Source organism: Bos indicus, chromosome 9 (assembly GCF_029378745.1).
Source record: "Bos indicus isolate NIAB-ARS_2022 breed Sahiwal x Tharparkar chromosome 9, NIAB-ARS_B.indTharparkar_mat_pri_1.0, whole genome shotgun sequence".
Lineage (NCBI taxonomy): Eukaryota > Metazoa > Chordata > Mammalia > Artiodactyla > Bovidae > Bos > Bos indicus.
The window spans coordinates 61,018,932-61,046,310 of record NC_091768.1 but is presented as its reverse complement, the minus strand read 5'-3'; the positions used below and the strand labels follow the sequence as shown (position 1 = coordinate 61,046,310).

General features: G+C 39.9%; 1 protein-coding gene across 1 annotated transcript; it reads right to left on the bottom strand.

Moving 5' to 3' along the window:
- On the bottom strand, nt 1–25,492 carry UBE2J1 (ubiquitin conjugating enzyme E2 J1). The gene is made up of 8 exons (XM_070796082.1): nt 25,310–25,492; nt 16,311–16,384; nt 14,294–14,425; nt 12,013–12,097; nt 11,631–11,736; nt 9,188–9,317; nt 7,833–7,952; nt 1–1,866 (listed from the first exon to the last, which is right to left on the bottom strand). The coding sequence occupies exons 1-8, from the start codon at nt 25,338–25,340 to the stop codon at nt 1,588–1,590; spliced, it is 957 nt and encodes a 318-aa protein (XP_070652183.1). The 5' UTR covers nt 25,341–25,492; the 3' UTR covers nt 1–1,587.
- Nucleotides 25,493–27,379: the final 1,887 nt, after the last annotated feature.

The following is a 27,379-nucleotide window of genomic DNA, read 5'->3' as shown; positions in this document are numbered from 1 at the left end:
GACCTTAAAAATGCTAATTTATTAAAATTTAAGAAAACTGTGCATTATATCATGGTATACAATATGTTCTTATTTTAGATACAAACATAAACTGGGCTATCAAATGAAAACAAATTGTCTAACAGTTCATAGAACCAAAGCTTTATGAGAGCAGGAATAAAAATGAAATTGGCCTTTAAAATCATTTTATAAATTGTTTCTATATTGCCCATAATAAACCACATAAGGACTTTATAAATATCACTCTCCAAAGTACTCAAGATACATTATGGACTAACTTTTGTCATCTTGCCTAAAACCTAAACACAATTTACAGCACTGAGTTGTAAAAAAAAACAACAATAACTTACAAATGCATTTTTAGAGCATAACCTATTTGAAAGTTGGGGACTGCCTGTATTTAAAAATTAAATCTTCATTAGCAATACTCTCGAGAGTGCCCTCAATGCTGCTACTGAACATGCTGAAGGCAATGTTTTCCTGTGATTATGTTCTCACCAGGCATTATTTACGACGATAGTTTCAATTATCTACCAGAGTTTGTGGAGCTAGCTAGCACTAAGTTATATATTGATTTTTGCACTGAAAATGATCTCTTGGGCTTTGATTAGATGGGCAATTCTAAGTAGAGGTTTTTCTAATTTCTCTCACTGTTACATGGGCCCTGAGCTTTTCTATTAAAATGGTACATGAAATAGTTCAATATTATGCATATTCCTAAAATAATTAAATTTATAGTGATTATAAAGCTAGACATACAATACAACTCAAAAGACATACAAGTCCAAGTAGAGCAAACATTCAAATCTTAAGACCCTCCCATTTAACTTTTGGAAGAAAATCAAGCAACTTCCTGGCTTGGACCCTTCCTTCCTTAAATCAAAGATCTATGGAGGATTGTTTTCCTTCTTTTTTAAAAAAAATCTTGTGTGTGAACTGGAGAGAAGGGGATAACAGCATATCAAAGTGGTTACAGAGCATTATTTCCTCTTCAAATAACATCCAGTAATAAAGATGTAATCTCATTTCCTCAGAAATGTTTGACCAAAATAGCTACTTTCACCAAAGAATGTTTAGGACATAAAGTCAGTCATAGAATGGGCAATCCCAGTATCTGTCACATGAATATGTTTTAAGCAAGCTATTTGAGGGGTTTTATTTTTCCTTTTCAACTCTTATCCCTGTATCATTCTACATAAGTAGAAACAGAGTACTCAATAAATGGTATTGAGTAACTAGTAATACTCACTGGAACTTAAAATCCCATCTTTTATCCAAAAATTTCAAAGGGCTATACAGAAAGTATCACAAATTTACATGAAGAAAAGCTTGAGGCATGAAAAACAACAAATAAGTTATTTCCCTGTAGAGCAGATTGGATAGACAGACAAGGGACTTTGACTTCCAGTCCCTTAAACTAAGCAGGACACTGAATGTCTAGAAATATTTATACTGAATTTATAAGGATCAAAAAAGGAATGAAGGGTAAATATAAAATAATTATTTTGTAAACAATTCTTAGATTATACCCAATGCAGAATGTTTAATGAAGCAGCTGGGTCACAGCTCTTAAGACACAAAACAATATTATAACTCAAAGTCAAATATGTACTCATTGGCCAGATATATTCGTCGGAATATAAGAGCTGCCAATGCCAAAGTCAAGATGACAATCAAGACAGCAGATCCGCCATGATCGGTGTGGTTGTCTCTTGGCTGCTGGCCCTGGGTGACATCCGGTGAAGTAGACGACCTTCTCTGACTCTGCTGCTGGGCCCGGCGCTGTCGAGGGCTCATGGAGGTACTCTTAGCTACGGGTTGGGCAGGCTGTTGAAGGGATGCTGCTGAGGGGTTCTGGGTTCCATACTACGAAATTTTAAGAAATTCAGTTTGAAACTGGCAAAGAAAACTTGTATACATACAGGCTATTCAACAGTACATGACATCACAGAGCAATAAGGCAAAACTACCAGAATTCTCTGAATGCTGAGATGAGTAACTCCCCCTTCTGAATAAGCCAGCAACACAACTTATTCTGAGTGCTCGCAGGTGGAGGAGGAATTTACCAGCAACAAATAAGACAAGGACAGAGATTATCCACTTTCTCCACAGATGGCTTTGTACTCTCCTCCGGCTGCAACTCCAATAGTATCTGCTAGCATCTGAGTACTTCCCTTCTTTCAGGAGTCAAGGAGGAGAAGCACTTTCTACATAATCTACATGATTCCCACTTTCTACATAAAGATTTATCATATTCTAAATGGCAAAAAAGGACAGCCCTCAATAGTGTTCTTCCTCCAATGTTATCTTACTACATCAATAATCATAGAACAGAGGAAATAATTTCAAACCATATGTTCTACATAAGTAATATTGTTATAAAAGTTAGATGTGGTTTTCAAAACAGGTTTATCCTTTCTCACAATCCCCGTCAACTGAATTGAACACAAGTCCAGAACTCTTTACTGTGTGTTTGAACTGTGTTACCTTATGAGTGTAAAGCATGAACTATTGTCAAGAGTACCCTGGGTATGTGCTGAGAAAAATGTGGAGGTAGGTATGGGAGACTCAAGTGTATCCTCTACTTTGGCACAGGAGGTGCTCCCTAAAAAGCCCTGGGTGTCAACTGCTTTCTATCCTTTCAATGAATGCTTGGTCAAAGCAAAAACACCATGTGGTAACAAGTGATTCAAAGTCATAAATGTGGTTTATAGACAAGAATGGAGAAGGAAATGGCAACCCACTCCAGTACTCTTGCCTGGAAAATTCCATGGGTGGAGGAGCCTGGTAGGCTACAGTCCATGGGGTTGCAAAGAGTCAAACACGACTGAGCGACTTCATTTTCTTTCTTTCTATAGTTCCTTTTGGAGAAGGAAATGGCAACCCACTCCAGTGTTCTTGCCTAGAAAATCCCATGGACGGAGGGGCCTGTGGGCTACAGCCTATGGGGTTGCAAAAAGTTGGACATGACTAAGCAACTAACACACACACACACACACAGACAAGAAAGCTCTACAAAATATGAATTTCATTTTGCTTATATAGATAACTTAACTCTACCTCTAATAACCAAAGTCTCTGTTGTATTGAAAACTTTATACTGATTATAATAGAGCCAACACACATTCTTTCAAATAAGTAAGAATGCATGTTTTATTCAGAATAACTTTTTAGACTGAGTAAATACAAAAGATTTTAAATACTTTTCATTATAGAAAATTGCATTATTTAGAAGAAAAAAGAATCTAAAATATAATTCAAATACTTAAAAAAAAAATAGGTGAGAGAATAAGCTTTGTCCTGATAACAGCTATAAACAGTAGGGGAAAAAAGAAGACATTACACTTTAAGTCCGACATCACCCCAACATTAAAAGATGTAAATAATCTGAGTTTCTTAAAACTATCCTTTGGAAGCACTCAAACGTGGTGACCCATAACACAGAGGCAGAACATGGACTTCCCTACTCCAGGCTCAGGAGAAAGGTGCTCACGGAAGAGCAGGCACACGAAGACCGCGTTTTATGACGTCTTACACTGTCACACTGTGTCATGTAGCGGTTTAATACTAATGGAGTTGAACTGAGTTACAGCAACCAAGACAAGAGCACCATTGCACTTGAAATCTCCCATTCTTCCCACTGTTCAGCCAAGAGGACAAAAGTGTCTGATGAGCAAAAGTACTCAAGGCTTATAGGGAAATGGGTTCTTAAAAATAAAAAGGAAGTTGGTAGAATCAATCCAGAAACAAGCATTAGAGATTTACTCATCTTAAAGCTTTTATTTACAGGTGGTGTTTTTTTCCAGTAGTTTGAGTGGTGAACACAAGCCTGACCAGGACTAAAACAGGTAGTCTTATCATCACTAGGCTGCCTTCAGCACTTCACGGATGTGTGACCCTAAGCAAGTTATTTAACCAAAGACTCAGCTCCCTCTCTTTTTTTTTTTTTTCCCAGCTCCCTCTCTTGTACAAGGGTAATATCCAGTTCAGTAGTTGTAAAGATTCAACAGGATAACAATATAAAGTGCGCAGGATACACAATTGCTTATTAAATGTTAGACATTACTAATATTACTATCGATACATCCCTTTGAAGACTCCAGATTGAGGTTAACAAAAGAAAAGTCATGACTTTGTTTAGGACTAATTCTCACAATTTTATTAGTATGATTAACATATTTAGAACAAATCCCTCAAACAATGACTTTAGATGATATTTTAGTATGTGTACTTCATGGAAATATTTATGTAGATACACTGCTTTAAACAGGTTCCTAAATATCAGATTCCTTTTGGATGATACATTACTGACTAAAACTTAGTACTGTGATATTATGAAATTCTCCCTATTCTAAACAATCACATCGTGGTAAAACTGTATGACTTCAATGTTGTAGACCCAGAGGACTCTAGATTGGAGCTGAAGGACTAACTTCAGCTGGACTCAGTTTTGGTGGTTCTTACTGAACCGCAGATGCAGAATCAACTTGGACTTGGCCATTTTCAAAACACCATGGGTTTGGTGGCACAACATTTAAATCATTGCTGTTTGCCTAAACTTGTTCAAACACATATCACAGAATGTATACTTAAGTGATAATCGTTTCTATTTCCTTCATTAAGATGAAGTGATCATTTCTGGGAACATAAAAATATGTGATGTTTGTATCCAATTAAATTACATTTAAATATATATGTCACAATCACACATAAGTTTCTTGTAATACATATAAAATTTTCTATAGTTTAGCATCTATAAGGGAGTTTTGTGTTTGCTTCTTAATACAAAGTGGAATGGCTTATTCAGAACCTTAATCTGGTGAAGAAGAAAAAAACCTGATAGACGGGAAGAACATAAGTCGACCATCAGTATTGTTCCCATTTCTACAGAGCTAAAAAATCTGCATCAAAAAGCAACAGATGGCCTGATGTTATCTGCTGTATTTAGACTGTGGGCAATCTCTCGCCCCCTCAAAGATAAAAAAATGTAGTTTATCTGGGATTTGATGTATAACATCTCAGTGAATTCATATTACACTGGCGTGTAAAGCAGCAGCTGCTGCTGCTGCTGCTAAGTCGCTTCAGTCGTGTCTGACTCTGTGCGACCCCATAGACGGCAGCCCACCAGGCTCCCCTGTCCCTGGGATTCTCCAGGCAAGAGTACTGGAGTGGGGTGCCATCGCCTTCTCTGATGTAAAGCAGCTACCCCCAGCCAAAACCAGGTTTCAATTACCTCCCTAGTGATCAAATTATATAATCACACTCTGAGATAATCTGTATGTAAATATAATTAAGAGATAAACTTGTAACTAAATGCAATTTATTGTTTTAACCAGAATTGGTATCAATTACCTACCTATACCTGTGAAGAAGAGTTCTGTGTTAGGTACTTTAAAATCAAAATGGGTGGTGATCACTTTGTAATGTATAGAAATACCAAATCACTACGTTGTGCACAGAACTAACATAGTCTTATAGGTAGATTAAACTTCAAAAACAAACTCAGAGAAAAAGAGATCAGATTTGTGGTTACCAGAGGGGTGGGCAAAACAGATGAAGGTAGTCAAAAGGTACAAACTTCCAGTTACATGATAAATAAGTCCTAAGGATGCAATGTATAATATGATTAATGCAATTAACATTGCTGTTACATATCAAAGTTGTTGAGAGTAAATCCTCAGAGTTTTCATCACAACAGAAAAAAATTTTTTTTTCCATTCATTTTGTATCTATGAGCTACTAGATATTTGCTAAATTTATTGTGGTAATCATTTCATGATATATGCAAGTCAGATCATTATGCTGTACACCTGTAAATTTATACAGTGCTGTATGTCAATTACATTGCAATAAAACCGGAAGAAAAAATAAGGAAGAAATCAAAATAGAAAAGACTACTGAAATAACAAAAGTATTGTTTGTGCGATCTAATTTACTAAACTTTGTCATTTCTTTACCTGTATTCCTAGTATATTTTTAAAGTGCCAATCCTCAGATTCATTTATTCAACCAACAAATACGACCTACTATATACAAGGCACTATGCCAGGCACTAGGGATACAGTGCAGTGGAGAGGCCTGATCCTCAAGGAACGTACATTCTGGGGAGTGAACTAGACAACAAATAATTGTAAAATAAATTACAACTGCAATAAGGATAACTGGAATATGCAACAGGGGACTTGACACAGATTTAAAACAGACTAAAGACATATTTAAATACATCACAAAGTATTAGCAGACTGTCTTTATAGGTGACTACTCTCCTCTCTGCAGTAGGATGGTTCTATTGTTTAAAAAAACTATTTATGACACAGAAAACAATTAGAATTCTAAAGGTGAAAAGTAATCTGAATATTTTTTTAAATATTTCAAGCTAAAATATATATTGACTAAAACTAATTCACTATATCCCTCTATAACATATAATTACATGGGCAACACATAAAAACAATTAATCTCTTAGCACACACTTTTTTCTTATACCTCCTTTTCCAGTCCCCTCCAAGAATTTACTTTACAGCACCCTCTCTCCTGCTTTCTCCAACCTACGTTTTTCTACCCATCTCAGTCTCTTGAATGGGAGAGGACCACTCAGTCCCACTTTGTATTTGCCTGGGCAAATGTGTATTTGCCCAGCTTCTATTTCAATTTCCCTGACCCTTTAACATCCTCTCTAAACTGGGGAAGGGGGGAAAGATGTGTCTACTCAACCAAACAACCTGTTACCAAAAAGACAGTTCATCTCATATATAGAAAGGAAAGACAATGTTTTTCCCCTATAATCCCAATTACTTAGCAACAATCCAGTCACATTTTCTTAATTGGTCTCTCCAATGACCACGACCCACTAATGTTTAGACAACAGGTCAGGGCACAACTAATAAGATGCACAGCACCCATGGAATCTTTCCTTCAGTGATTATTTATTAGACACTTAATATGTGCAAGGCAGCACTGTCCAACAGAACATTTTTTGAGATGACAATAATGTTCTGTATCTATGCTGTCCAAAACGGTAGCCACTGGCCACTTGGGGCTTTTGAATGCTTGAATTGTGGCCAGTGTGACTAAGGAACTGAATTTTTAATGTAGCCTAATTCTGAATAAGAGCAAGAAGTTTATTTGGGAAGTGATCCCAAGAAAGCGTGCGCGTGAATGCTTAGTTGCTCAGTTGTGTCTGGCTCTTTGCAACTCTTTGGACTGTAGCCTGCCAAGCTCCTCTGTCCATGGATTTCTCCAGGGAAGAATACTGGAGTGGGTTGCCATTTCCTCCTCCAGGGGATCTTCTCAACCCAGGGATCAAACCAGAGTCTCTTGTGTCTCCTACACTGCAGGCAGACTCTTTACCCTCTGAGTTTTAATAAGGTAAATATAAATTCAAAGAGCCACATGCAGCTAGTGGCTATTCTATTGGATAGAGACAGTCTAAGGCAAATCTCTGACTCCAGGCCTTTGCGTCAGTGCCTTAAGACAGCTTAAGAAACCTGCCAAAGAAGAGCACCTATTGAGAAAGTGGCCAATGTATGTATATTTAATTTTATTCAGAGTCTAGCACTATAGTGAAACTAACTTTTCAGAAAAGTCATATCAATAGAAGAAAGGTCCTATTTACAAACCTAAAATTGTTTTAGTCCAGCTCCATTTAACAAAAAAGAAGAGTCAGGAAACATGAATAACTTGTTTAAAATACTATAATTCATTAGAGGGACAGCTTGTCTCGAATCTGTTAGGAGGACCAAAATATTCAGATAGTTCATCTAGAGATCTTCTCTTCCTACTGCAAATAATTATGATGGTACAGATATAGATGTAAAAGATAAGAGCCATACCGATGTACTTGCTGTAGCACCCTGGAATGTTGCAGGTATATCATCCTGTAAATCATTTAGTGAAAAAGAGTGGTTTAAGTCCGACTCAGCAATAGTCTTTCCAGATGAATTAACTTCTGCCTATAAAAAAAAAAAGATACACCCAAGAGCCGTGTCACAAGAGGAGATGTACAGAATAACCCACAACCTACTAAATTCTCTCTTGGATTTATTTTTAATTATTTATTTTAATTACTACTTTAATATCAACTATTTAGCAGGTAACCTCTGAACACGCATGGTGTCCAACACTGTGCTGGTAATTTAGGAGGAGGAATAGACAGCACCTGTTCTCAAGGAGCTGTTACTTGGTGAGGGACAAAACTAATACTCATGGTTCACAGTCCACTTCTAAAAGCTCTAAAAACTAAAGTTTTTTGTAATTTTTAGGCATAATCTGACATGTGAGGTTGTTAACAGTGTATGTATTTTCACATTAGTGTAAATATTCCCAGGTTTGCTGATGAGATATTAATAGACTTGATTATCAGGAGCTACCCCAGATCCCACTGTGCATGTTAGTGCAAGTTTAATATTTTCTAAAATCTGAAATTCTGATGTACAAGAGACATTTGGCCCTAAGATTTTCAGAGAAGTAATGTTAAGTACAACAGGAATCCTCAGAAGGAAGAAAATAACCAACATTTATTAAGCACCTCCTCTTTCAGGCACCACAATAGAACAGAAGGAAAAGTTTCTCCCAAGACCTGGACATGGAAGGGTATAAGAATGTAGAAAGGTGAGACAAGGGAGGAGGCAGCGCTGCTTAATGCAGGCTGACTTTTTTGATGGAGCTAATTAAATTCCAGAAGTAATTAAATGTTTGTGCAAAACATACGCAGAGCAAAAGGATATGAGAGATGCGTCAGAATATTAATAGCAGGTATTGCGTGGGGATGGGATTATGCATGATTGTTATTTTCCCCTTATTGCTTATCTATAGTTTCTATAATAATAGTTAAAATTTATTATGCACCAGACAGTTCTAAAGTGAGAATTAACTCAATCCTTATAAAAATCAAACAAGCACCATTATTTATTTACAGATGAGAAAAAGGTACAATATGAGCAATATGTCTCATGTCCTACTACTAATAAGCAGCAAAGCTGAGATTTGACCCCTGGTAGAGTATACCAGAGTCCAAGCTTTTAACTATTACTATGCTATAATACTGCTTCTCAAAATATATTAGTTTTGCAATAAGGAAAATAATTTGTAAAGATCTCAGTACAATGGAACTGTACTGCTTTATCCAAAATTTGGCTAGGCAACAAAAGGGTTTCATAGTTAGAATTTATTTACAAATTTAGAATACCTTAAAACTGATTTGTCTAGCCAGTTCCTTGGCTTCTTGGTCAGCCTGGCTTGAATCGCTTCCAGATTTTAAAGGCAACAGGATATCCTTCATGGCAAAGCCACATCCCTCACAACAGAAATCTTGTGATCTGGTAGGAAGTAATTTTTTGATGGATATAAATCAGATACTCAAAAGTTGATCTATCTAAGATACTCAAATACTGAGTGATTAAATTTAAAAGAACACTGGACAACTCCATATCACATTCCTACAGGTAAATTAGATAATTTGGGCAATAATTATAGTTCAAACAAATACACAAGTTAGATTGGTTTTTTTTTAAAAAAATCCATGTCAATTATTCCTCAACTTTAACTATCTGAAATTTAAAAAAAAAAATCAGGGTTTAGATTTCATTTTTTCCCAATATACTACCTCTTTAAAAGAAAAGTTTTAGATCTATAAGACAGCATACAAATTGCTTAACTACACTGTTCTTAAGTTCACACACAACAAGCCTATATTAAGTCTGTGTAAAAAGTCCATTATAAAGCTCAAATTGGGAATTCTCTGGCAGTCCAATGGTTAAGACAGTGTTTTCACTGCCATAGGTGTGGGTTTGATCTCTGGTCGGGGAATTAAGATCCCATATTCTTTTGGTGTGGCCAATAAAAAATTTAAAAAATTGAATACTATTTACAGATATTTCCAGGGGAAAAACCCAACAACTCTACTCATCTAAATAGCGGTACAATTTGAAAGATAAAAGACAATTCATGGAAAATCCAGACAATGAAATTCATCATTCATTATAACAAATAGAAGCTCAAAATAAGTCTGTTAACTAGACTATTTCCTAATATTAATTTGATTTTCTATGCTTCCATTTTCTTTTTTTGTATGACTAGAAGTAAATCTGTATAATATACAGTTACATCACTAAACTTTTACAAAAACTATTTTGTCATACTTCTAGTTCAACATAATAAAACTCTTACATCTTGAGGAACATACTATTACATTATAAAGAACATACTATTTATAATTTCATGTAAACAAAACACATGTAAAAGCTGTACTAATTTAGTACTTACTGATGAATATTTTTTGTTTCAGCAAAAGTAGCCTTGCTGTCCATATCCTTTTGAGAATCAGTTGTAGCCAAATTATTTATCTTAAAGTGTGTGCACTTTTTTTTTCCCCTCTATTTTTTGGTCATGCTGAGCAGCATGTGGGATCTTAGTTCCCTGACCAGGCAAAGAACCCTCGCCCCCTGCAGTGGAAGTGTGGCATCTTAACCAGGGGACTGCCAGTGATGTCCCAAAATGTGTTCATTTTTTAACTGAGAAGTCAGATGAAGTTTAAGGGAGAAAATTTATTTTTAATACATTAGTTTATCCATAAGGACAGTATGCTACCATGGTTGAATGCAAAATCATGTTTTAGAAAGCCTATATCACAGACTAAGAACCTAGACTATATACAGTGAGAAGTCTAAACAAAAAAAGCCTAACTTTTTTTAACTTTGTTGTACATGAAATGAGCTGGATACAAGAATCAATTTAGAAAGTCAACAAAGAAGATCAAAACAAATGCTATGTATTCAAAGTACATACTATAGTCTGTGAATAGTAGCTACAAGGTATATTCCGAACTTGGGAATAAGGCTTAAAAGAAAAGTTGCTGATGAAACAGGGAGTCTATCAAATCTTCCTGAGGGATAGAACCCAGGGATCAAACCAGTGTCTCCTGCACTGCTGGCGGATTCTTTACCGCTGAGCCACCAGGGAAGCCATGCTAGGGTAAGATATACTATCATTTAATTAAACATAATAGATCTGAAGGGTGGTAGGCAGCAAAGTTCAGAACAGGACAATGGTCAAACTCAAGAATTGGTCTCCACACTACTCCAAGGAGAGGCTACTTTGAATCTACTGGGTTATACAGACAGAATGTACCTGAAAAAACCTAGAAGGCAAAACTGCTGGGAAACTACAATTTGATAAAGAAAATATCCTTTGCTTTATTCCAGATCACTTGTTGAGCACTCGCTATGAGACAGATGCTACAGATAAAAAGATGATAAAGTGGGTTTCCTCCCTGCCTTCAAAAAGGTTTTTAAAATTTTCACGGAAAGCAACATACGTATCATTACTCCGGCTCTTTTCTACCTGTAACACTGCTCACGTGGAGATAAATGACCAGTACTGTCTTCTAGAAGATACCATGCCCTGTAGGCTGGTATTACCAACTACTTTTTAAAGCTAGATAGCATGAAATAAATTCTTTAGAGTCTGATCACTCCTGGGGAAATTAATACAACTAAATTTCTAAGACAGCAAAACTAAGACTAGATCTGTAGCGCCAAGGTAGGTCACACAAAGAGAAAGAGCTTATCTGCTAACGGCCATTATCTAGAATGGTATTCACATTTTAACAAACAAGGAAAGGCAAAACTTACTTTTTGGCAAGGGCTCTTCTTTCCTCAGGTGTATAATCTAGAGAACCTATGGCTCCCTCTCCTTTTGTTGGCATAAACCCAATGATGGCTAATAAAGCTGTTCTTACTGAAATAAAAAGTAAACATCAATCTAAGTTGCTTTGCAAAAGGAACTCAGACTACTCTGAAAGAAAAAAAAGACTCAGAGTTTTACTAAAGAGACACAAGTAGGGGACTGTATTAAAATGATACAAAAATCCCAATAGCAAAAAGCATTTTTATTATTTATTCAATAATATAAAATTATTTATCCAAAACAGCTTCAATCTCGAGAGAGTATTATATCTTATTATTATGAATTGACTCAAGTTCTGCAAGACCTGTGTTCACTGTAAATACTCACTGCTCCATGAAGGCTGCCAAGTTTCAGGATGATGTCCTGAGATGCTCAAACAGATCTTCTTGCCTACTTCAAATCGTCCATTAGCCTAGGAATAAATAAGGAATTTAAAAAATTATGTATGTGTGTGTGTAATGTTTTATACTTTATAAGCATAAATATATTTTACATATAAATAACTTTTTAAAGATAATTTTTAGAGAATTTTTAAAGGATGGGATCTGTAAGGGGATACAGACTTTTGTCTTCTTATAGATACCCCACAAATATTTGTTAGATTCTGAATGAATAATAAAAGCTGTTTTTAGAAGCCGTCATAGCACATTTTGAAACTGAGTTCCACAACTGACATCTCAGTAACTGACATATAATGACGTCCTAGTATGGTGCTAGGCTCTGGGAAGGAGCTAAAAGAGAAGACATACAAAGGCTCGGGTAAAATCTAAGGACTGGCTGTCACCTAACTAGATCCTGGGGAGGAAGGCTCTGAGGCGGGAGTGCCTCTCAGAAGGACGATGCAATTCCATACAGGAACACAGAAGTGAAAGATGAGAATGAGTTCAGTTTTGTCTTGGTGGAAGAGCTACTGATGTGTCCAGCAGGCAGGCAGAAATACAGACGTGCTGATGGCAGAAGAAGATAATGCATTTCTGACACTTGACTTTCACAGAGGTAATCAATGAAACCATTTCATAGAAATTAGAGAAAACAGTTATAGTCTGAACTTATAGGATATCCATACTTGGGAGAAGGAGAGGAAGAAGAGGCATGAGGTTAGAATACAAGTTCCAAGTAGGCAGAGTTCTGACTTACTCTCTGCTACACACACGGGGTATATGACACGAGTTTAACAAATACTTGTCAAATGAAAGCTGGAGAAGATTTTTCAAAAGAGAGGAAGTGAATCAGAAAGAGCAAACACTGAACATCAGCATACATGATGATATCATCGATGAATAGCTGTGGCGTCAACTACCCTCCACCAGTTTCACCACGTACCAGCTCTTCCTTCAGACCAGCTGGCTCTCCCTACCATCTAGCAACCGAAAGAAGAGACTCCTAACACAGTAGGGCCCCTCCAGGCCTCTTGCTCCAGACCTATTGCCAACATGACTAATTCTCAATATCACCTAATATTTATTAAGCAGCTTCCATATATCAGGAACCTGACAGTATGATTATATTCTTCATATACATTCCTTTTGACAACCGAGAAAAATGAATTTCAAAGAGATTATGCAACCTGCCCTTGACATGACAGACACGGCACTGGCCAGAATTCAGGTCTATTGGCTCTAAAACGAATGCTCTTTCCACTATAAACAAACACCATAGGGAAAAACATTAATTTGGTAATGATGACAATTTTTTCTTTCACCATTTGCTACTCCATGTGTATCAGAAGTTTAACTTAGATGGAAAAGGATGAAGACCGAGAAGAGATGGTGTGATTTCTCAAGCTGCTCTCTTGAGACTGGCGTAGTAAGCATGTTTCAACAGAGTGCTATGTGTGGGAACCAGAATACAAGAGATGACACTATAGAGTTAGCATGTTTTGAAGGTTACAAAGAGAAAAAAAGGCTACAGCTTAAAGTCGTAGCAGAGACATGGGAAGGTTTTTGTTTCATTTTTGCTTCTTTCAAGTTAGAGGATAATCAAACACACATAAATGAAAGGAAATGAAGGAAGGAAAGCTTTAACAATTAAGAGAGGAATTTACTGATGGAACAAGGTCCCAGGAAAGATAAGAGAAACCTGGATGTATAGCTTTCCTTTACATGGATATAAAATATGTGAAGATGGAGAGAAATTCTAAGATATAAACAGTAATAACATAGCTAACAGTTATTGAGGACTCTACATCAGTTCTTATTCTAAGAGCTGCATGTGAAGACGAGGAAACTGTTAAAAAAAAAAAAAAGATGAGGAAAATGAAGGACAAAGCATAAAGTGAAAAGCTGAAGGAGATAATGGGATTAAGAAGTACAACAACAGTAACTATCCTCTACTGAGTACTTATCACGTGCCAGACACTGAGCGCAGCACTTTGTGTCCACTAATTCACTGAATCCTAACAACCACACTATGGCAATGAGCTTCACAAGTACTTCTCAGATGCTTCAACTTCCTAGGAATTTTTTTCCAGAAAAAATATAGTCCAAGGTCTGGTCTCCAAAAGCAAAGTTATAATAATAACGATCTACTTTATTTCTTAATGAAAAGGAATATGCACACTACACTTTACAGCCGCCAGGAAGCATTCCAAAAAGCCGAGAATTCTTACCGTTAGGAGAATAATGCTTGGTGGTTTCATGGGATACTCTGGTGGCAGTACTATTCGTCCATGATAAACTCCTCCATCAAAATCAGAATCTGGGGGCCCTCTAACTGTGAAGTGCCATTCAAAAAGATTATCCTGAACAAAAACAATAAGCACCAAGCGATCAAGAACATCGAAAAGTTGGACTGTTTCTACCAGTGAGTATTAGAAACATTACTGGGTGAGAAAAATTAACATTTTATACTATTCTAACGCACAATGTCTCAAGTATAAAAGTTATAAGTAAAAGCTATTTAATCTAGCTTTCATATCACATAAGAGCTAAAATATTTTTTTAATGCATTTTAAAACACAAGAGCACCGTTTTCGTTGCTGTTGTTTAGTCGCTAAGTCTTGTCCAACTCTTTTGCGACCCCATGGACTGTCCAGGGATTCTCCAGGCAAGAAAACTGGAGTGGGGTGCCATTTCCTTCTCTAGGGGATCTTCCTGACTCAGGGATCAAACTCATGTCTCCTGTATTGGCAGGCGGATTCCTTGCCACTGAGTCACCAGGGAAGCCCCCCGAGCACCATTACATGTTCATAAATAAGATTATAGATTTACATACTTCTTATTACATTAGCTCCATTTATTTTTTCTGAAAAATATCTTCTGGACCCTGAAGTTTTAATATGGACTAACTGCTTGACACATTCCAAAATTCTTCACTTGAATGTCTCCCGGGTTTACTGGAATTTCAATCTTCCTTTGTATGTTTCATTCAGTTTTTGCATTATTTTGGTGTGGTTTATTGTCAACTAAATTTCTCTGAAAGGAATATAAGGAAGAAAATCTATGCTCTTGTATGTCTAAAAATATATTTATTTTGAGTTCATGCTTTATCATTTTTTGGATGTGGATTTACTTAATTAATTAAATTATTTTTATTAAAAATTTACTTTTATTAAATTATTATTTGATCTAAAAATATTATAGACTTAATTAAACTGATAAATAACCCCTGAATCCCAATTAGTGAAAATTATTATTTATATAATCAAATAATTTACTATAAATTTGGATTATTTTAGCAAACTTTCCAAATTTATCCCTCATAGATGCTGAAAAGCTTATTAGTAAGTGGTCAGTTAACTCAGTCCATGGGGTCTCGAAGAGTCGGACACCGGACACGACTGAGCGACTTCACTTTCACTTTTCACTTTCATGCATTGGAAAAGGAAATGGCAACCCACTCCAGTGTTCTTGCCTGGAGAATCCCAGGGATGGGGAGCCTGGTGGGCTGCTGTCTGTGGGGTCGCACAGAGTTGGACACGACTGAAGTGACTTAGCAGCAGCAGCAGCAGTTAACTCATAGGCTGTTAACATTATATGTTAATATCATCGGTTACCAAGTACTTCATAGTTTGCAAAATACCTGCACGAACATTATTACATTTTAGTCTCACCATTACCATGAAAATGATACTGGGCACATTTAAATGCCCTCCTTTCACAGACTGGAAGACTGAGGAAGAGGTAGAGATGTTTGTACAAAAAGCCCAAACTAGCTGCAGAGACCCCTCAAGGGGCTACGTCTCCCAAATAAAGTCTGGAGTTCTTTCCACTTTTCCTCCCTCATACCTAAACTAATTTAGTATCTGAGGCCCTGCCCCCTTTTCTTAGCTGAGCTGTGGCATGGGGGATCTTAGCTCCCCAATCAGGGACTGAACTCCTGCCGTGGAGATTGGAGTCTTAACCACTGGACCAACAGGAAAGTCCCTGAGACCCATTTTATAGAGACCGGAAATCTGCTTCTTCTGAAACATCTGATTCTGAATGGCTAACAGAAATACTCAGTGTATACCTTAAACTAACACAACATTGCAAATACCTGTACTTCAATTTTTAATGGTTTAAAAAAATACTCAGAAAATATAGGGAATAAAGTATATCAATAAAGCATACCAAACACATTTATAATGATTCAATGCAGTGAAAAAATAATTTTAAGAAACTCAGAAGACAGAGATAGAAACTAACCTCTAAAGGCTGTGCATGGTAATGATCTGTGGGATCTTTCAATTCTGCTGCTTCTTTCATCAAACGTTTAACAGCTAAAACAAAATTCACAAGATAGAGACATTTCAAATAAACTTTTTCCATGTGATTAGCAGATTTACAGACCTAATGAATAAGTTCCTACTTCAACAAAAAACGTGCAGAGGACTTATTCAATACAGCATATGATTTAATTATGCGATAATAGTAATAATGGGGGAAGAAAAGGCAGCTAGGCACTAGAAGAGTTACATATTAAATTAAATATATAGGGAAGTTTCAAAGAGACACTATTTTTCTCTAGTAAGTACTTATATACACTCCTTATTAGGTAGCACTCAAATATTAACTCATGTAATCCTCAAAACAGCTGAGATAGGTGCTGTTTTTATCCCCATTTTCCAGATGAAGAAACTGAGACATGGAGAGATTACACATGTCCAAGGTTACACAGCTGGTAGATGACAGAACTAGGATTTCAACACAGGCAGTCCAACTGTACCTCGTTAAAAGATCTCCATTGACAAGAAACATGGCCTCTGGCACTCATGCTCATGAACAGTAAACCCCCTAAAATCCTCAACCTCAGGACTTTCCACTCAGTATCTTCTTTGACTTAATGGCACTGTCCTGACGTCACCGAATCTCCATAGCCCTAAATGAATTCCTGTTTGAAATGATTTCTTTGCTAAATTAAAACCTCCAATCCACTGACCCCACAACTTTCTTAACGCTACCTACACCTATACTCACTTCTCTCTCTATCCATGCTCTTGGCTCTTAGACGTTCCCCTTTCATACTCCCCTAATAAATTCAATTCTAACTGAGCCAACCCAACCATCTTCTAATTTGGAGTCTATACCCAAACAGCTAAGCATTACTGAATAGGGTTTAAAAAGTCACAGAGACAGGCCCACTGATGCTATTATAGAGGTATTATTAACAACCTCGGCTGGGACATGGAGTGCCTCATCCAATGCCACACAATGTTCTATTTCTCCAGTAAACCCCACCCAACACCTTCCAACTAGTGCCCCAAGACTATTTCACACCTATTCACTCTCTTCTCTTCCACCTCTTTCAGTTAATGGCACAGACTTTATCCCCATGATAAACAACGTGAGCAGCCTACGACAGTTTAGAGTCCTATGTGTATCTGTACCCTCTTTCCTATCCTATTGGTTCATAAAGGTCAATCCTTTGATCCCAGCCCCCTCACCCTCAAGCTTTAGATGCTAAAAAAGAAAGTCAGGATACTGGTGTAGGATATAGGATAGCAAAGCCAGAGAAACACCAGATAGCTGAAGGCTCTCTGAAACTCTGCTTGAGAACAAACTAACACAGTTTAACACGTGCTATGAGAGAGGTATGCACCAGGTGGGCACCTAACCTGAGAGCAGACAGGAGAGAAAAGGGGTCAGGTGCTGAGATCTGAAAGAAAGACAGTAGGAATTACCCAGCTAGGTATAATAAGCAAAGGAAACAAAAAAAGTAAATGTGCAGTGGCACAGATAGGCACGCTATGGGGAGAGGTTACCTGAGAAGCAACTCACACATAAACAACCAAACAGTTCCTTATGTATCAGGACTTTTGCATAAAATTTCATTTTAATCAAGGGTTCCTAAGCTGGAAAAAATATTCTTAAGTCACTATGCTATTCCATAACTATTAATATTCTTTTCCATCTCCTACTCTGAACTAAGTCCTATAGCAGAGAATTTGTTCATCTGATCAGTAAATATTCACTAAGCTCATACTAGATGCTATGTGTGCTAAGTTGCTTCAGTGGTGTCTGACTCTGCTGAGCAGATGCTATAGCTACAAGTAAACTACAGTTTCTGTTATCAAGGAGCTTATAGTCTGGTGGGGAGGAGTCAATGCAAATAATACAATAAATGTTTTATTAGAAACATGCACATATTGAGACCCAATTTCTCCCCACCCTCCACCCCCGGGTTCTAGTCACTCAGCTTTGTTCAGTTCTTTGCACACACTCTGCCTTCTACTTCAGACCTTCCTTCCGCACCAGTTCCTCAGCCTGCAGCGCTGCTCCTCCTCCCATCCCCCACTTCATCGAGTCTGGCTCTCACTAAGGCAATGGCACCCCACTCCAGTACTCTTGCCCAGAAAATCCCATGGACGGAGGAGCCTGGTAGGCTGCAGTCCATGGGGTCGCTAAGAGTCGGATACGACTGGGTGACTTCACTTTCATTTTTCACTTTCATGCACTGGAGAAGGAAATGGCAACCCACTCCAGTGTTCTTGCCTGGAGAATCCCAGGGACAGCGGAGCCTGGTGGGCTGCCGTCTGTGGGGTCACACAGAGTGGGACACGACTGAAGTGACTTAGCAGCTTAGCAGCAGACCTTTAAGAAATTTACTCAGAAGGGTCTCCTTGATACCTTCCTTTGTCCACTCTCAGAGGAGTGACTAGAGATTCCTATCGGGACACATAAAAGTCCCTGAGGAGTCCTGGGAGGAGAGTGGACGCCAGGAATGCTCTCCGAGTTATTTCTAGTGGTCAATCAGGTTTGGAAACCACCGCTCTGGAGACGCTGAATCCCCTTGCATTAAGTCCTAACAACACTCTATAATTTCTCTTTTATAAAGTTCACCTCTCACTGGTGATTAACACCTGTCTTTCGTGCTCAATAACAACATCTACTTCACTGAAGTCTCCTCAGGACTTAGCATACAGTAAACACTCATATATTAGCTGAAATGAATGTATCTTCCCCCAACAAAACTCTCTCCAAGGATCTGATTAAAAGCAGTGGTTTTCAGATTTATTTGATGAGATAAAATCCTTTGTTCAAAGAAAGGTTTAAGGAGAACCTCAATATGTAAAACAGATAACAGCAGGCTAGCATGGAAGGACCTCTAAGCTATCTACCCTCTTCCACCTATTTCTAAGAGGCCCAGAGAAAAAGAATTGAAAACCCTTGGTTTAGAGCCACGTAAAAATATAATTAAGTTAATATTATCAGATACAAATAAAGTCATGAAAGTTGTTTAACATGATTGGTTTAACATGATTGCTGTCAGCAATCAAAGATGCCAAGGAAACTGTTTTTTCTTTATTTCTCATCAGCTGGCTGCATAAACTGACGAGGTCAGATTTTATTCATGCCATAACCTTATCACATTTTTCTCTGCCTCTTCCTCACTCAGTTTATTAGGAGAGAAGAAAATAAACATCCAATGGATATTATGAGACATGTATGGAAGGGTCGAAACTGCTGCAAGAAAGAATTTAAAGGAACAATCAATCATTGGTTCAACTGAAACAAGAGGGAAAGGGGCGGGGCACAACCTCTGGAAGAATGACATGGCCCAAGGCCCATCAGCAACTGAAACTGATTAGAACCAAACGGGTCCAAGATGGCAGACAAGTGGACTTCCACTAGACCTTGAGCCTCAGCATTTGTTTATGCTCTTCCTAACACTTCAGCAAGCTAAAGGACACACCAACAGGCACCGTGACAGTTCCAAGGCAGTTCCTCCACCAAAAAGTGGGCAGTGGCCCAATTCCAAAAAATCCCCGCCCCCTTCCCCCAAACAGCTATTACAGTCCTCCCACTCATTAGCCTATGGAATTACCCAGCCCATCAAAGCTAACCACATCATATTTCCAGGCACTTCTCACCTACTGTGATGGCCTACACTCTGTCTGTAGTGTGTTTCTCTCTAAATCCACTTCTTACCTATCACTTTGTCTCTTACGGAATTCTTTCTGCGATGAGACATCAAGAACCTGAGCTTCATTACATGCGGAAACCAGATGTGTGATCCCAGTTGGAGGACTGTGGGTTCTGGCTGAGTTCAAATCCTGGCCAAGTGAGTTCAATTCTTAATATGAGGTGCATGGTTTCACTAAACAAGTTGATTTTATTAGTTCATGGGCCAACATGAGGACATACCATGTGAGAGCCAAAGCACATAGTCAAACAGAAGGTAAAACTATTCTAGTGTACTTATAATCTATTTTTCCGGAAACAACATATACTATGAACACTTTTGTGAAAAAGAACATGGACTCTGGAATTAGAGCTGCATTAAAATTGGCTCTGACATTTTGTAGCTCTAAATTACTTGAAAAGTCTCCCAATCTCATTCTGCTGCAATGTTTATATCTGTCAAATGAAAGTCAGTAATTTCTTCACATAATTCTCCTTTCCTTTTCACCCCTCCCTCTTCCCCAGGTCAGAAATGGACTGGGATTTAAGGTCCTTCGATGATTCTCTCTGGTTCAAATGCAGGCCTTAAGCATATGAAGTTGGCAACAATGGCATGGCTCCCTGCCCGCAAAAGACATGTCACTGCTATGGAATAGTCAAGATTCAAAGTACTGCCTGGAAACTAGGGCTGGAGCATAGTATGCTCCTGACACTCCATCTCTTGCTACCACATGGCTAGTGAGGAAACTTCCCATTCCAGCTCCTCTCTTAACTCTTTGGAAGGTTATAAATGGAACTCTCCAACCATGGTAAGATAAGATGTGATAGCAAAGGAAAGGAAGGTGGGGAGCACATGCATTCCTGCTTTCTTCTTTTCATGGAGGCCACATGACCACTCTGGATCCAATCTCTAGGTTCCAAGGGCCTCCCATTAGCATTCTTCACATGCTCAGCTAACTCACTGGACTTTGGAAACAAAGCTCCAGGAAAAGGGGATCATTTATTGGTCACTCACATGCATCTATATTCTCTTGGAAAATAAATATCTTGATATCATCAGTCTGCAAAGCATGGGTAAAATGCAGGAGACAGGCTTATCAAGGATGTGAAGCCAATGTTATGCTCCCCAAGAGCCTCTTCCTGCTCCCATAGTGAAGACACTTAAGCAAATATTTAAGGACTGATATTTCTGCCCACGAAGATCTTGCAAAGGTATATATTCGACAAACATTTAAAGAATATCTGAGTTATGGAGATAGAAGAATGACTAAAACTGTTTCTTGTCCTCAAAAAGCTCGTAGAGAAAGACATGAAAACAATTAAAACAGAAATACTGACCAAGGATGCACAATTATACAGACTACTTAGTATGCCTACGGAAGCTGGACAAGGCAGAACCTTAAAGAAGATTGAAGAATTAATAGGAATTTCACATGAATAAAAGGGAAGGCATTCCAAGCAGAGGTTCCAACAGGGACCAAGGCATATAGGTAAGAGCTGCTCCATCTGGAGAATCACTCAGGCAAAATGGGTAGATGGTGAAAATGCAAAGGAGCATAAGAGTGGTAGGGGATGAGGCTGGTGAGGAAGGCATGGATCAAATCACATTCAGCCCTCTGTGTTTAGTTGCTCAGTTGTGTCTGACTCTTTGTGACCCCATGGGCTATAGCCTCCTAAGCTCCTCTGTCCATGGGATTCCCCAGACAAGAATACTAGAGTGGGTTGCCTATCCCTTCTCCAGGGAAACTTCCTGACTCAGGAATAGAACAGGGGTCTCCTGCATTGCAGGCAGATTCTTTACCAGCTGAGCTACCAGGGAAGTCCATCTAGACCGAGCTAAACAGTCTACTTTGAACTTTATCCATAGCTACCAGGAAGCTATTAAAATTTTGTTAATTTGAGGGGGCTTCCCTAGTGGCTCAGCTGGTAAAGAATTCGCCTGTAATGCAGGAGCCCTGGGTTCAATCCCTGAGTTGGGAAGATCCCCCGAAGGGAACGGCTACCCACCCCAGTATTCTGCCCTGGAGAATTCCATGGACTCTACAACTGAGCAACTTTCACTTTCACCAGGAAGCTATTAAAATTTTGCCAATTTGAGGACTGACCTAATTTTTTATTTTGTTTCAACTGATCTGGTGATGATGGACAGTAATTGATTAGATACATGTGACTTTGTTCATTAGTGCCCACATGGAAATGCATGTATTTGTATGTGTTTCAGGGTAGGGAGTGGAGTAAAAAAGTAGACCAAGAAATCAAAGATGACTCCCATGGGTTCCTAGGTGGCAGTCAATTCCTGGGATAAGGAAAGAGGGGGAGGAAAGAAAACTAACTGGTTTTTGGTTTTTACACCTTGTAGAGATGTTTTTTTTTTTTGGTTTGTGGGAAATCTGGGTAAAGATGTTAAATCACCAGTAAGTTCTGTGTATCTATAGCCTAGGAGAAGGGTTTAAATCGGACATTAAAACTTGAGAATGATTAGCGTGAAGGGGCAGTAGGTATCCTGGGTATGGACAGAGTACGTGTGTGCTCGGTCACTTCAGTCGTATCCAACTCTTTGTGACCCCATGGACTGTAACCCGCCAGGCTCCTCTGTCCACGAAATTCTCCAGGCAAGAATATTGGAGTGGGTTGCCACGCCCTCCTCCAGGGGAACTTCCTGACCTAGGGATGGAACCTGTGTCTCCTGTAGCTCCTGCACTGCAGGCAGATTCTTTACCACTGAGTTACCAGGGAAGCCCACAGATAGAGTAACTCCTATATTTCTGATGGAGGTAATCGGTGCCTTTGCACCAATTTCTTATATGCCAACCATCTGCTAACGAGCAGATTGGGCCCTTCTGAAGAAATCTGGCCACAGGAAGTTCTTTACACATTATGTCCCCTTACTTTGTACTCTGAGACCCTGATACTTAGACCAGAACAGACCCAAAAGAGAGAGCAGGGTGCCTGATCCAGAAGCACCTACTGACAGGGTAGTCAGAGGCTCAAGAGGTGTCCTCACATAGAGTTCTGCCCATTATCACAGGTCCATTCTAGAAAAATCATTAAAAATACATTGTTTCATCTATAAAATGAACAAATTTACTATCCATATGCTAACAAACTGGCCTTTAACCAGTTATTTGTATTGTCTTAATTGTTCCATCCATACCTCTAAGACAATTACACGTCAGATAGAAAAAGGGTTATAGCTCTTACATTGTGCAGCGTTTTTAACCACTTCCTTTCATGCGTGCGTTACCTTAAAAAGTATTACAAGACAGAAAAAAACAAAGAAAACATTTTCACTATGCTTCCCGCACTTTCAGTAAGTTCCATATTTCGGCTAATTCACTTTTTCTATGAATACCAAATGATCTGTAGAATTAAAAAAAAAAAGTTTAAAAAAAACCCTCCTTTTTAGAACAACAGCACTACCTCTGAGGAAATGAAACTGAAAAGACGAAGCAATTTATTATACGGCTAGAAGCATGTCTACCAAAGAAAGCTCAACCAGTACCTTCCTTACAGTAGGTCATACAGTGTAGAAACAGAATAAAAATTCTGAAGAATTTTAAAAGCTTATCACAGTCTCGGGTACAATAGCCTATCAAAATTCAGCAAAGTCCTCTAACAACAATCTCTTGGGACCCACCAACACTCCATTCCAAATTGCACTATTTCTCATTTTCATTATTCTCTGGACATTCCACTAAATACCTCAGCTGTCTCAAGGAACTTGGTATCATGGGACCAGTTACCCTACGTTTTACCCACATATTGTTATTAAAATCTAGCACAATTTCCACATTCTAAACATTCCAACATCTAATCTTAAAATTAAGCTTTTCTTTCCCTCTTTCTCTTTCATCTCCCTTTATTCCCCCTGGCGTAGGAGATGGGTTGAGCATAGCAGGGGTGGTGAATCCACTGAAATTGAATCCTATAAACATATTTCTTCTAGAGTCCAAACCCTTCCGCGGATTTTTTTAAGTCTATGGCTCCCCCAAACGTTATGACTGATTCTTGGTTACTGGAGAACGTTTCTTAGCCTGACAGAACTCAAGTTAACAAAGCTCTGTTCAATCAGTATCCTCAGGCTTTTCTTCAGTCTTTGTTACGTTTTTAAGTCATTAAAAAAATCCAAGATTCACAGTACTCTCTCCAACAGCATGCTAATCTTGGTGATTCTTACTGAGAAGTTGCTTCTTCGGTAGAAAAAAAAAAAAAGAACCAATAAAGGTTGGCCAAACCATCACTAAACTAAAATCCTTTATTAGGATTATTTAGACCTAAAGTGTGGAGTTTCTCCCTCTGAACAAATTTATCAAGGTACAAATCCAATACCACTTATAGAATCCAAAGGTTTCAAGCCTATCTTAATCTGAGAGCTGCTTACTTGTCGTGCTTCTTTATTTTGTTGTTAAGTCGCTAAGTCGTTTCTGACTCTTTCGCGACCCCATGGACTGTAGCCCGCCAGGCTCCTCTGTCCACGGGATTCTCCAGGCAAGAATACTGGAGTGGGTTGCCATTTCCTCCTCCAGGGGATCTTCCGGACCAGAATCCAACCCGCGTCTCCTGCACTGGTAGGCAGATTCTTTATCGCTGAGCCATCAGGGAAGCCCGCTTCTTTATTATACACCAGAAAAGTATTTGAGGCTAGTGTTTGGCTGCTTCTGTGAATGAAGCAGGGGTATTAAAGACAGGAAGAGAAGTTTCTATGCCTGAACAGAGACATACATACATCATACCAGTATGGCTAAAATCATGGTTAGTTCTAAAGTGCATGGCTCAACTAGTTTTCTTAGCTTTTTGGTTAACCGCTTTAGTCTAGAACATTTCCTTTATGTCTGTAATTCTATCTGCCCCCAAAGGCTGCAAACAGGACGTTTAAACGAAATCCTCAAATGAGAGTGAGTCAAACAGCTAATATATAAAAAGTCCGGTGGCGGCGACGGAAAAGAGCTAACGACCGTGTTCAAGGCGCAGGTAGGGCAAGGGGTTGATCTCTATTACTCACGGCTATCACCATTACACCTGTTCTCGGGGATAAGCTGATAACCCAGTTCTACGTGGCGAAAATGAGGGAAGGGCAGTCGGGGTGCGGAGGGGAGACCCCAGGTTTTGTGCCTGCCGGGCCGCCCGGCTCCGCGGCCTGCACCAGCCCGGCAGGCAGCGGGCTGGCGTAGAGCGCGGAACCGGGAGCGGAGCGGCGAGTGGCGGCCGACGCGAGGGGTCCGTGGAGCGGGTCCCCGGGGTCCGGGGTCACTCCCCCATCGCGCTCACCGTGCGGCACCGCCCCCGCCCACAGCCCCGCTCACCCGGACTCTTCAGGTTGTAGCGGGTCTCCATGGCGGGTGGCTGGCCCGGCTCCAGCCTCCCGGCCCGCCGCCGCCGTCACCGCCTCTCCGCGCCGCCGCCTCCCGCGACTCAACTCGGTTCGGGCCGACCGGGTCTGGCCGAGGAGCCTCAGCGGTGGCCGCCCCGCCCAGGCCGGGACTGCGGGCGGGGCGGGAGGGCGCGCGCTCCGCGGTGGCGCCGCCTCCTCCGCTGCTCCCCCGCCTCCCAGAGGGCCGGGCAGGCGCCGGCGCCGGCCGGGGTGTCGCTGAAGCCGGGGCTGGGCTGGAGGTCAGCCTCCTCGTCTGGCCGCGGGCCCAAAGCCGCCGCGGCCGCCCGGCCTGCGTCACCCTCCCTCGCCCAGGTTTTGTGAAGTTGTCCTGACGTGGCAGTCGCTTCGTGGCGGGGGCGCGGCTCGGCCACTGGTCACTTCCCCGGTCCCGCGAAGCGCACTCCCGGATCTGCAGGAGTGGGCGGCGCTCCGGTCTTATCCTTGCCCAGACCCACCCAGGCTCCCCAAGGCGCTTGCGGGACTCCCCGCGGAAAGGCGCTGCCCGAAACGCCCCGATCGTCCTCGCGGCGGGCGTATCTGGGCCCAGGTCCTCGAGACCGGTTCAGAGCCACCCCGACCCGGCGCCCGTGTGGCCCGGCTACTGCCAAGTGCTTTGTTTTCAGATCGGTAGCTGTTTGGGGTGGAAACAGTTAAGCAGGAAAGGAGAAATCCAGAGATAAGAGAATGTGAAGGGTTTTTATAACATTTTTTACCCCCAGACAAATGTGCTTGGGTGCAAGGCAGTTAGTTAAGCATTTGGGGAGATTTTTTAAAAAAATAATTGGGTTCGGAAGCATACATATATGAAAGGTATCCCCTCAAAGAACACATTTCAGGGTTCATTGTATAAGCTGACGTCACGAAAAAGACTTAAAAAGGGACAAGGATTTAGGAAAAGGGGGTGGATTGGCACGATGGAAAGGATGAAGAGGGAAGGAGAGAATTCCATGTGGAATGAAGAGGATTAAATCAGGTTGGGCAACTTTTATTTTGTTATATAAACATAGAAAACTTTCTTTTTGAAAGGTAACAATATGCCACCCCAAAATATGTCTCTTTGGCATAAGGATTATCTTGAACTGGATATTTTTGAGAAAGAGCAGGCACAAGAGAATCTCTGAAAACAGAGTAGAATTTACCGTTTCCTACTGCTGCTGCTGCTAAGTCACTTCAGTCGTGTCCGACTCTGTGTGACCCCATAGACGGCAGCCCACCAGGCTCCCCCGTCCCTGGGGGTCGCAAAGAGTCGGACACGACTGAGCGACTGAATTGAACTGAAGGGAAATTCACGTTTTTTAAAACACATTTTTTTTTGCTGTGCTGTGCTTAGTCGCTTAGTTGTGTCTTCTTGCGACCCCATGGACTCTTTGCAACCCCATGGACTGTAGCCCCCCAGGCTCCTCTGTCCATAGGGATTTGCCAGGCAAGAATACCAGAGAGAGTTGCCATACCCTCCTCCAGGGGATCTTCCCAACCCAGGGATCTAATCCAGGTCTTCTGCATTGCAGGTGGATTCTTTATGGCCTGAGCCACTAGTGTCTGAGAAAGTTGATGGACGGGGTACTAACAAATCTTCGAAACAACCTTTACCCGTTTCCCTGTGCCCTTTCATTACTGGCCTCCTTCAATCCCCCTACAGCTTTCTTCTGTCTTTAGCTGAAGATACTATTAATCTTTGGTAATGACTCAGGGAGTTACTCAGCTTGTTTCTTCTTTTGTTCATTTGTTGCAAGGGGTTTCAGCCAAGAACTCATAAGGGAAAAGTTTGCCTTTTCACTGGTGGTGACATGGGTTATTTATACCCATTTTACAGATGAAGACAATTGAGGTCTCAGAGAACTCAAGCTTAAATTCTTCGTGTTTTCAACTACATTAAAAGTTCTTATCTGTGGCCCCCCAAAATATTGCCTGCCATTTCAGTAAACAAAGGATATCTGCCTACCATCAGCTGTGGCAGTTGCCCGTTGAAGGTACACGCTGAAGGGAATTCAGGATAAAGTAA

Coding starts and splice junctions, on each gene's coding strand:
- UBE2J1 (XM_070796082.1), bottom strand. CDS start 25,340: ATGGAGACCCGCTACAACCTGAAGAGTCCGG. Junction 14,426..16,310: donor ACCATGCACAGCCTTTAGAG/GTTAGTTTCTAT, acceptor GTTTTTGTTCAG/GATAATCTTTTTGAATGGCA. Junction 12,098..14,293: donor CAAGCATTATTCTCCTAACG/GTAAGAATTCTC, acceptor ATTTATTCCTAG/GCTAATGGACGATTTGAAGT.